Source organism: Doryrhamphus excisus, chromosome 15 (assembly GCF_030265055.1).
Source record: "Doryrhamphus excisus isolate RoL2022-K1 chromosome 15, RoL_Dexc_1.0, whole genome shotgun sequence".
NCBI classification, from domain to species: domain Eukaryota; kingdom Metazoa; phylum Chordata; class Actinopteri; order Syngnathiformes; family Syngnathidae; genus Doryrhamphus; species Doryrhamphus excisus.
Window position 1 is genome coordinate 483558 of NC_080480.1, and position 12064 is coordinate 495621.

General features: G+C 40.3%; 1 protein-coding gene across 1 annotated transcript; it reads right to left on the reverse strand.

Annotated features, from left to right (window-relative positions):
* Positions 1 to 2247: 2247 nt before the first annotated feature.
* LOC131103652 (serotonin N-acetyltransferase-like) lies at positions 2248 to 7424 on the reverse strand. Its single transcript, XM_058050107.1, has 4 exons — positions 7346 to 7424; positions 5801 to 6017; positions 4184 to 4338; positions 2248 to 4070 (listed from the first exon to the last, which is right to left on the reverse strand). Exons 2-4 carry the CDS (start codon positions 5916 to 5918, stop codon positions 3702 to 3704), a joined length of 642 nt encoding a protein of 213 aa, XP_057906090.1. The 5' UTR covers positions 5919 to 6017; positions 7346 to 7424; the 3' UTR covers positions 2248 to 3701.
* Positions 7425 to 12064: the final 4640 nt, after the last annotated feature.

Sequence of the window (12064 nt, forward strand, 5' to 3'; positions counted from 1 at the left end):
TTTTAAACTGCTTTATTTTGAAAGGTCACACTCCGATGTTCACTTTCAACAAAAAGTAGAGTATTTAAAGTAAGTAAATGAAGTATAAAGTAAGTAGAGTTTGGGAGAAAACGCATTTGAATCTTACAAGAAGAAGATGAGCTAGCTGGCAGCCATTTTGTTAGCATTGTCTTGCGCTAACAAACCAAAAAAGCGATCCACTTTCAGTTCCATTTTGTATGTAGTAGTAGGAAATACATCTACAGATAGTAAAATATCAATTAGTTTGATATCCATAGGTACTTTATGTTGCTAGTATGCTAGCACGACACTGCTAGCTTTGCAGGTTCCTCCAGGTTAGCCAACACTGGAATGTTTACATAGCAATTAGATGAAATACCAACACCTTTATGTAATTATTCTGCCTGGCTTGCCGTATCCTCTTTATGGTTTCCGCTCCATTGTTGTCATTTGATGACAGTACTAGCATTTATGACTCTTGTTAGCATTAGCAGCCACGTCTCATTTGTATGCTGCATTTGAGTCAACTATAAAGTAGGAAAGGAAATATCCCTACCAGACTAAAAGCGCCTCGCTTAGGGACCAAAAGTGCCTTGCTGGATGGCAGTAGGTTGACGGAGCTCATGGAGGACATGTAGGACATGTAGAACTGCGTGATGATTCCTCCATGAAAGGAAAATCATCTGCATTCCATGTTTGGTTTCGTTGGGTTTGTAAAACCTTATCTGATTATCGGCGTGGTTGTCGGTGCCAGGCAGTCTGTCAATCCAGACTCCTTGCGTAACCGGTTTGATGAGGCTCGAGCCCATCCGAGGAGCGTAGTAAACAGGCGGGCGGGTACTCGTTTAGAAGGTGCTTCAGGTGGTACTTAATACTGGTACTTAATAGCCGATGCTCGTTAACCCAGATGAGTCACGTACTTGGAGGTGATGGATTACGGCTAGGGATGGGGGTTAGGTTGGGTTAAGGTTGGGTTAAGGTTGACGAGGTCAAACTGGACAGGAATGAGGCTATTGTGTCCAAAATAAACAACATTTTGTACGTAAGTGACTTGGCGTGCAGATCTAATATTTTGTTATTATAATATTTCTACAGTCTGACTTACTGACGGCGTTAAGAAGAAATCTCCCCCCTCGGATGTCTGGCTGGCAGATTATTATGGATTATTACACACCGGCCTGTCTCTGTGCTCCCTAAGGGGGGGGGGGTGTCATCCAGCATTAATGATAATTATTATGAAACATTGGGACCATTCCAAAATTCCAGTCCACAACATAATAGGCTTTTGTAGTAAAAATAAAACCCTAATTATAGAAGTGGTTACATACACTTTAAAAGTACCTCAACCTGTTTGCAGAAAAACTGCAGGAGGAAAGGCTTCCATTGTTACCGAATACTTCACGGCAGAGGTGGAGACGATTCTGACTTTGACTTGACTCGCTTGACAAAATCATTAGAGACGACTTGACTTGGACTTTCAGTCAGATTTGGAGAAGAAACGGCGACTGTGCAGATCACATTTCTGTGCAATGACTAAATCCTGAATGCTGTGTCAGCACTCTTTTTCTGAGACTAAGTCCTACGGGTCTTATTTGATTTAAAAAAAAGACTTAAGACTTTTATTTTGGAGACACTGAACGGTGCTTCTGTCTTGTAAGGACTTAAAAGTGACTCAACCTGTCTTGTCTGTGCTTGGGATTTGACTTGGACTTGCATGTGAGACTTGACTCAAGACTTGGGTTTAAGACTTACGACAAAACTGACCTTCTCCTGCCTCTTCACAGATGATGTGCCTGATAATAATCATTCTTGCTTAATTTCTTCTTTATTATATTATTATAATAAAGAAGAAATAAATAAATAAATATTATATTATTTCTTCTTTATATATGAATATATTATTATTATATTACTATTATAAAAACTGTCAATTTTGGTGTAAAAGCTGCTACTTTTAAAACATTGAACTCTGCAGCTTATACAGCAAGGTGGCTAATTTATGGCAAAATTCTAATCTTGTAACATCCCCTTGACTTCAGAACAAGAGGAATTGTTTAAATGACTCTTTCAGTGCACTCACAACAGAGTTTACATTTTAAAGTTTTCCCATAAGGCATTGCTTCTGAGCGACACATTCATGGGGAAGCTGCCTTGATGTTGGAGGATGTGGGCTGTGGTTCCTCTGTCTCCCTCTGGTGGACAGAGGCAGCATTGCAGCGCATCCACTAGAACATTAGCAGTACTTACAGCAGGCAGGTGATGGCATCGTTCTCATCTTCAAAAGAGCACATTTTATTGCTGTCACAGCAACAACGGCAACCAAATAGCACGACTAAAGTCCAGCGTGAAAGCTAGAACATACGTAGGTACTCCTTGCATCGTTTAGTCATTTAGCGGGATCTTCTCCTAAATCCTCCAAGCGCTAAGGAGCTGTGACCGAGAGGCTAAAGCCCGCTCACTGACCCACAAGACGGCTTACGGCCGTGTACACACGTGTACACACGAGTACACAATACGTGATACACTGATAATACTGGACAGAACATCATGTACACGTTCTTTTCCACTACTACAGTAATATCTATCCATAAGATAGCTGGCTGAAGATTCAAAGGGTGTAGGGCCAATTTCATCATTTTAAATATGCTATTGAAAACATTATTATTATTATTATTACTGTGAATAGTACCAACATTTGCAATCTTATTTTGCTAATTTTTTCACTATTTTTTTTAACTTGTATTCTTACAATGTGCCATATGAAATGCAAAGGGCCCCCAGTCCAGTCCCAGATTTAATCCAAATATGAGTGGGCAAGTGTACCTAATGAAGAGGCATACATAGTTTATATATTCAGAATTCGCCCAAAATAGTCATTCATTTATTTTCTTTATTCGTTTTCTCTCCAGAAAGAAGCATTTTTTTTGCTAATCCCCCACATTGATCAACGCTAATTTAAAAGACAAAAAAACCCAAAACACTTCACGCCACAATTTAGGATTTTTTTACCGGCATGAGCAAACACCCCCTTTGCGCTCCGACATAACCTTTGTCATAACCGCCTTTGCCTCCTCAGTTTTACCAAGTAACGATTCTCGCAAATTCAACCAATCCCTCCAATGCCTTGCAATTGTGTTCAATTCCCACAACCTTCCTACACATTTTGGCCAATCAAATTTGTTCCTGACTAGCCCTCAAACAGGCTGTCTGTCTCTTTGCATGCCCCCTTCCCCCCACCCCCACCCCCCACGGCCTCGCTTCCTGGTTTACATTGATGGAGGTGTCAGTTTGTGATGCTAGTCTCTCATTGCTTTGCTTCTATCCACCCCATAGGGGGCGGTAGAGGGTGCACCTATCTGTCCTGGTGAGTGCTGAGTACCCCCCCCCCCAAGATTTAGGGCCTAAATCTGTGCATTTAGCTTGTTAGCGTCCTTAATTGCAAGTAAACAATGGCAATTAAAGAGAAAAGGTGAGGGTTCCACGCTAAATCTAATCTAATCATGTCGTCAGTCACTTTTATTGCAAATGTTCCAAAAGGAGACTGTTATTGGTTGGTGGTCTCTGAAAATAGCCCCCACAAATAGCTGGGGATCCACTGCACCCCCCCACAATGAATGTGTGAGATAACGGAAAGACGACAAATAGCGGCTACGACGCTGTCATTGATTAGAAAGCAACCAGCATCATGTGATCTGATGACATCATACGTCCATGTTTTCATCCGTCTTGGCCAGCGGGACAGTCAAGGGGGTGTTGGGGAAGCGGATGGCCTCGCTGTTCCGTCTCATGTAGGCGTGGCCGCTGATGGGGTACCACATCTCCTTGAAGGTCAGGCTGCCCACGGTGATGGCACAGCGGCCCAGCACCTTGAAGCCGGACTTGCGGTAGAAGGGCACCAGGAAGTCCTCGCACATGAGCACGGCTCGCCGCACGTTGGGCAGGCAGCGCAGGTACTGCAGGTAGCGCCACATCAGGATGGGACCCTTGCCCTGCTGCCTGAAGGTGCGGTGGACCGCCAGAACGTGGATGTGGACCGTGGAGCCGCGGGGCTTGTGCAGGGTCAGGGCCTCCTGTGGAGACATGTGGACTCATGTGGACTCATGTGGACCCATGTACTGCCTATGCACACCTAAAACGTGCAACTAAGGGGTTGGTAGGTTCTCCCCATCTACAGGTGACTCACAGCGGTGAGGCGGTCGCCGTCCCACAGGGAGCCGATGATGAAGGCCACCAGCCGGCCCTCCTCAAACCAGCCCATGGAGAGTTCTGGACACAGAGTCAGGAAGTGACGCACTTCATCCAGGTGGAGGGGACACTCGCCCGACACGGAGATGAAGGCTAAAAATACACACAACAACAACCACTGGAGAACATTGATACCATATTACATCATACTGTATCACATACTGTTTATTACACTATAGTCATATTACTGTATATTACACTATAGTCATATTACTGTATATTACACTATAGTCATATTACTGCATATTACACTATAGCTACATACTGTATATTACACTATAGTCATATTACTGTATATTACACTATAGTCATATTACTGTATATTACACTATAGTCATATTACTGCATATTACACTATAGCTACATACTGTATATTACACTATAGTCATATACTGTATATTACACTATAGCTACATACTGTATATTACACTATAGTCATATTACTGCATATTACACTATAGTCATATTACTGTATATTACACTATAGTCATATACTGTATATTACACTATAGTCATATTACTGCATATTACACTATAGTCATATTACTGCATATTACACTATAGCTACATACTGTATATTACACTATAGTCATATTACTGCATATTACACTATAGTCATATTACTGCATATTACACTAGTCATATACTGTATATTACACTATAGTCATATTACTGTATATTACACTATAGTCATATTACTGCATATTACACTATAGCTACATACTGTATATTACACTATAGTCATATTACTGCATATTACACTATAGTCATATACTGTATATTACACTATAGTCATATACTGTATATTACACTATAGTCATATACTGTATATTACACTATAGTCATATTACTGCATATTACACTATAGTCATATACTGTATATTACACTATAGTCATATACTGTATATTACACTATGGTCATATTACAGTATATTACACTATAGTCATATACTGCATATTACACTATAGTCATATTACTGCATATTACACTATAGTCATATACTGCATATTACACTATAGTCATATACTGCATATTACACTAGTCATATACTGTTTATTACACTATAGTCATATACTGCATATTACACTAGTCATATACTGTTTATTACACTATAGTCACATTACTGTATATTACAGTATATATATATATTAATGAAGTTATGCATAAAGATTATAGTAATATTATTACTACGGGGATTTATTTGACCTTGGGTGTTTGGAAAGGCCTCAACAAAACCAATATTCGAATAATATTATATTAATTATTATAATAATATAAAATTATAACAATACAGCCAATGAAAGAAATGATTAGAACTTTCTTAGAACAAATCCTCGAGTTAAGTCCCTGAAGTAGACGTTTAAGCGCCAATATTTAAACAACTTAGGAACCTTTAGCTGACAGGAACCAGAGTTAACTTTTAGCGCAAGGCAGGGCAACAATGTGACCTTTCCCAGCCAATCACAGCAAAGAAAGGCAACCGCATTTCGCATCCCCGGCTTTCTTAGGACGCCAATCACAAGCGTCGCAATTCAGACTTCATCAAAGTCTTACCTTCTCGCTCGATCTCGAACACGCTGACGGCATCCTGCGTGTTGAGAGGCCTGACCTCGCTGGCAGGAAGCGTGTGTCTCCTCTGGATGGCGGGCGACACGGAGGGCGGCGACTGCATTGGTTTGGCGAAGGGCCGAGCATCCACGCTTGAACACGGCGGCCTTCCGCAGGAGCTCCCGTGCCGGGCCCTTCGTGGACACAGCGGACGCCCGTCGCCCTTTTTAAAGCACATTTATGAGTCACCACCTCATTTGCATCTGAATGTTAGACGCCGGGTTCAAACGCTCCGCTGATGGTGGCCTTTGCTCAAGCCCATCATTTTTATGTCGCATATGGATTCCATTTGGGTTTTTGTCTTGACGCGTAACCGCCATTCTCCCTCTGCAGCATATTCATTAAAATCCACTCCCATGCACCGCTATAGGCTACGCGTGGCGCTAACATCAGCTGTTATCCTCGCAAACACAATTAAAGCAGAACGCCAACACAATATAAACAATACTGGAGTGGCACCCACTTTTATTCTCGTGGAGAGCCAACCTGTTGGGTCTGATTTGGGCGTACTGCATCTTTAATCATACGCATCACATGATCTTCCACACAAAATACACACGAGGAGGAAGACTTGGAAAAGTCCCCGAAAAAGTCATGATGATGAGTGACAGGGGAGGCCGGGCGAACATGGTGACGCCACGCGTTTACCGCAACAAAACACATGAAATGAAACCGTAAAGACGCCACAGAATCTCGCTATATTGCTAACGACGTGAAAGACTGATGATTTGCTAGGTGATGGTGACCGGGCTCCACATGACGAGCTGCCGGAGGAGGGATGGATGTGGACGTCAACAACATCCTTTCAGGCGGTCACGTCCACCAGGAAGAAGAAGGCCACATCATCGTCATCGTTCGTCCGCAACCACAAGGCGGCGATACGAAGCGATGCATTTCAACGTTATTTCATGTCGCCACTTATTATATTATTTCTATTTATGATGACAATAGGGCGGCACGGTGGTCTAGGGGTTAGCGCGCAGACCTCACAGCTAGGAGACCAGGGTTCAATTCCACCCTCGGGCATCTCTATGTGGAGTTTGCATGTTCTCCCCGTGCATGCGTGGGTTTTCTCCGGGTACTCCGGTTTCCTCCCACATTCCAAAAAATGCTAGGTTAATTAGCCACTCCAAATTGTCCATAGGTATGAATGTGAGTGTGAATGGTTGTTTGTCTATATGTGCCCTGTGATTGGCTGGCCACCAGTCCAGGGTGTACCCCGCCTTACGCCGATGACAATACATTCTGATGTAATTATGTAATGTATTAAAATCATTTTTTACACTTTACAAGATTCATTGTGTCGGTTTTTGTTTAATTTGCTCATGGTTCATTCTTCATACAGGAAGTGAAAAAAATTGAAATGTACAAATATGTGAATTAATTGTGGTATGAATGAATGATCAGGAGGAAGTAAGTTCAGCTTCTTCCTACTCCTTTTCGTACGTGTGCAAGAATAGACAAAATGAAAACAGGATAACGAGTACTTACTTGTGAAGTACGAAGTCTCCTCAGGCGGATCGCTTGGTCTTCTTATGATTCCACCCCCACTCAAGCACGTCTCTTGTCATTACAGAGTGATTATTACTATGAGTCACATGATGGAGGATTACACAGGTTGTTTCCACCACTCTGGCATTAACCGCCACGTTATCTCCTTTGGGACGGGACATTTGTTGATAAGATAAGATATGCCTTTATTCGTCCCTCAGTGGGGACATTTGCATGGACAAACAGAAAATAAACAATGCAGTGGCAGAGGAGTCCGAGAGAGTTTCATTTCACTTCTAACCCACCCAAAAACCGAATAAAATGCCAAAGTTTGAGGGTGTTGATTTTTGAAAAAAACGTAAGGGGTTAGTATGTCGTTTTTTTCAATTTTTTCAACTTGCTGAAAATGCACTTTTCTGGTCAAAAAAAACAGCGGAAACCTCACACACACTCAACAGGGGGCCCAGAAGCACCCAAAAATGGCATTAAATGGCAGTTTTAAATTTTGTGATTTTTGAAAAAAACGTAAGGGGTTAGTATGGCGTTTTTTTAATTTTTTCAACTTGCTGAAAATGCACTTTTCTGGTCAAAAAAACAGCAGAAACCTCACGCACACTCAACAGGGGGCCCAAAAGAGCCCAAAAATGGCATAAAATGCCAAAGTTTGAGGGTGTTGATTTTTGAAAAAAACGTAAGGGGTTAGTATGTCGTTTTTTTTTCAAATTTTTCAACTTGCTGAAAATGCACTTTTCTGGTCCAAAAAAACGCGGAAACCTCACACACACTCAACAGGGGGCCCAGAAGAGCCCAAAAATGGCATTAAATGCCAGTTTTAAATTTTGTGATTTTTGAAAAAAACGTAAGGGGTTAGTATGTCGTTTTTTTCAATTTTTTCAACTTGCTGAAAATGCACTTTTCTGGTCAAAAAAACAGCGGAAACCTCACACACACTCAACAGGGGGCCCAGAAGCACCCAAAAATGGCATTAAATGCCAGTTTTAAATTTTGTGATTTTTGAAAAAAACGTAAGGGGTTAGTATGTCGTTTTTTTTCCATTTTTTCAACTTGCTGAAAATGCACTTTTCTGGTAAAAAAAACAGCGGAAACCTCACACACACTCAACAGGGGGCCCAGAAGAGCCCAAAAATGGCATAAAATGCCAAAGTTTGAGGGTGTTGATTTTTGAAAAAAACGTAAGGGGTTAGTATGTTGTTTTTTTTTTCATTTTTTCAACTTGCTGAAAATGCACTTTTCTGGTCAAAAAAACAGCGGAAACCTCACACACACTCAACAGGGGGCCCAGAAGCACCCAAAAATGGCATTAAATGCTAGTTTTAAATTTTGTGATTTTTGAAAAAAACGTAAGGGGTTAGTATGTCGTTTTTTTTCCATTTTTTCAACTTGCTGAAAATGCACTTTTCTGGTCAAAAAAACAGCGGAAACCTCACACACACTCAACAGGGGGCCCAGAAGCACCCAAAAATGGCATTAAATGCCAGTTTTAAATTTTGTGATTTTTGAAAAAAACGTAAGGGGTTAGTATGTCGTTTTTTTTCAAATTTTTCAACTTGCTGAAAATGCACTTTTCTGGTAAAAAAAACAGCGGAAACCTCACACACACTCAACAGGGGGCCCAGAAGAGCCCAAAAATGGCATAAAATGCCAGTTTTAAATTTTGTGATTTTTGAAAAAAACGTAAGGGGTTAGTATGTCGTTTTTTTCAATTTTTTCAACTTGCTGAAAATGCACTTTTCTGGTAAAAAAACAGCAGAAACCTCACACACACTCAACAGGGGGCCCAGAAGAGCCCAAAAATGGCATAAAATGCCAGTTTTAAATTTTGTGATTTTTGAAAAAAACGTAAGGGGTTAGTATGTCGTTTTTTTCCATTTTTTCAACTTGCTGAAAATGCACTTTTCTGGTCAAAAAAACAGCGGAAACCTCACACACACTCAACAGGGGGCCCAGAAGCACCCAAAAATGGCATTAAATGCCAGTTTTAAATTTTGTGATTTTTGAAAAAAACGTAAGGGGTTAGTATGTCGTTTTTTTTCCATTTTTTCAACTTGCTGAAAATGCACTTTTCTGGTAAAAAAAAACAGCGGAAACCTCACACACACTCAACAGGGGGCCCAGAAGAGCCCAAAAATGGCATAAAATGCCAAAGTTTGAGGGTGTTGATTTTTGAAAAAAACGTAAGGGGTTAGTATGTTGTTTTTTTTTTCATTTTTTCAACTTGCTGAAAATGCACTTTTCTGGTCAAAAAAACAGCGGAAACCTCACACACACTCAACAGGGGGCCCAGAAGAGCCCAAAAATGGCATAAAATGCCAGTTTTAAAATTTGTGATTTTTGAAAAAAACGTAAGGGGTTAGTATGTCGTTTTTTTCAATTTTTTCAACTTGCTGAAAATGCACTTTTCTGGTAAAAAAACAGCAGAAACCTCACACACACTCAACAGGGGGCCCAGAAGAGCCCAAAAATGGCATAAAATGCCAGTTTTAAATTTTGTGATTTTTGAAAAAAACGTAAGGGGTTAGTATGTCGTTTTTTTCCATTTTTTCAACTTGCTGAAAATGCACTTTTCTGGTCAAAAAAACAGCGGAAACCTCACACACACTCAACAGGGGGCCCAGAAGCACCCAAAAATGGAATAAAATGCCAAAGTTTGAGGGTGTTGATTTTTGAAAAAAACGTAAGGGGTTAGTATGTCGTTTTTTTTTCAAATTTTTCAACTTGCTGAAAATGCACTTTTATGGTCAAAAAAATAGCGGAAACCTCACACACACTCAACAGGGGGCCCAGAAGCACCCAAAAATGGCATTAAATGACAGTTTCAAGTTTTGTGATTTTTGAAAAAAACGTAAGGGGTTAGTATGTCGTTTTTTTCCATTTTTTCAACTTGCTGAAAATGCACTTTTCTGGTCAAAAAAACAGCGGAAACCTCACACACACTCAACAGGGGGCCCAGAAGAGCCCAAAAATGGCATTAAATGACAGTTTTAAATTTTGTGATTTTTGAAAAAAACGTAAGGGGTTAGTATGTCGTTTTTTTTCCATTTTTTCAACTTGCTGAAAATGCACTTTTCTGGTAAAAAAAAACAGCAGAAACCTCACGCACACTCAACAGGGGGCCCAGAAGAGCCCAAAAATGGCATAAAATGCCAAAGTTTGAGGGTGTTGATTTTTGAAAAAAACGTAAGGGGTTAGTATGTCGTTTTGTTCAATTTTTTCAACTTGCTGAAAATGCACTTTTCTGGTCAAAAAAACATGGGAAACCTCACACACACTCAAGAGGGGGCCCAGAAGAGCCCAAAAATGGCATAAAAGGCCAGTTTTAAATTTTGTGATTTTTGAAAAAAACATAAGGGGTTAGTATGTCGTTTTTTTTCCCATTTTTTCAACTCTCTGAAAATGCACTTTTCTGGTCAAAAAAACAGCGGAAACCTCACACACACTCAACAGGGGGCCCAGAAGCACCCAAAAATGGCATTAAATGCCAGTTTTAAATTTTGTGATTTTTGAAAAAAACGTAAGGGGTTAGTATGTCGTTTTTTTCAATTTTTTCAACTTGCTGAAAATGCACTTTTCTGGTCAAAAAAACATGGGAAACCTCACACACACTCAAGAGGGGGCCCAGAAGAGCCCCAAAATGGCATAAAATGCCAGTTTTAAATTTTGTGATTTTTGAAAAAAACGTAAGGGGTTAGTATGTCGTTTTTTACCATTTTTTCAACTTGCTGAAAATGCACTTTTCTGGTCAAAAAAACAGCGGAAACCTCACACACACTCAACAGGGGGCCCAGAAGAGCCCAAAAATGGCATAAAATGCCAAAGTTTGAGGGTGTTGATTTTTGAAAAAAACGTAAGGGGTTAGTATGTCGTTTTTTTCAATTTTTTCAATTTGCTGAAAATGCACTTTTCTGGTCAAAAAAACAGCGGAAACCTCACACACACTCAACAGGGGGCCCAGAAGAGCCCCAAAATGGCATAAAATGCCAAAGTTTGATGGTGTTGATTTTTTAAAAAAACGTAAGGGGTTAGTATGTCGTTTTTTTCAATTTTTTCAACTTGCTGAAAATGCACTTTTCTGGTCAAAAAAACAGCGGAAACCTCACGCACACTCAACAGGGGGCCCAGAAGCACCCAAAAATGGCATTAAATGCCAGTTTTAAATTTTGTGATTTTTGAAAAAAACGTAAGGGGTTAGTATGTCGTTTTTTTCCATTTTTTCAACTTGCTGAAAATGCACTTTTCTGGTAAAAAAAAACAGCGGAAACCTCACACACACTCAACAGGGGGCCCAGAAGCACCCAAAAATGGCATTAAATGCCAGTTTTAAATTTTGTGATTTTTGAAAAAAACGTAAGGGGTTAGTATGTCGTTTTTTTTTCCATTTTTTCAACTTGCTGAAAATGCACTTTTCTGGTCAAAAAAACAGCGGAAACCCCACACACACTCAACAGGGGGCCAGAAGAGCCCAAAAATGGCATAAAATGCCAGTTTTAAATTTTGTGATTTTTGAAAAAAACGTAAGGGGTTAGTATGTCGTTTTTTTCAATTTTTTCAACTTGCTGAAAATGTACTTTTCTGGTCAAAAAAACAGCGGAAACCTCACACACACTCAACAGGGGGCACAGAAGCACCCAAAAATGGCATTAAATGCCAGTTTTAAATTTTGTGATTTTTGAAAAAAACGTAAGGGGTTAGTATGTCGTT

Excerpts from the sequence above, each read along its gene's own strand:
- LOC131103652 (XM_058050107.1), bottom strand. The coding sequence starts at position 5,918 with ATGCAGTCGCCGCCCTCCGTGTCGCCCGCCATCCAGAGGAGACACACG. Across the intron at positions 4,339-5,800 it reads GTTCGAGATCGAGCGAGAAG|CCTTCATCTCCGTGTCGGGC; the intron begins GTAAGACTTTGA and ends GTGTATTTTTAG. Across the intron at positions 4,071-4,183 it reads ACGGCGACCGCCTCACCGCT|GAGGCCCTGACCCTGCACAA; the intron begins GTGAGTCACCTG and ends ATGTCTCCACAG.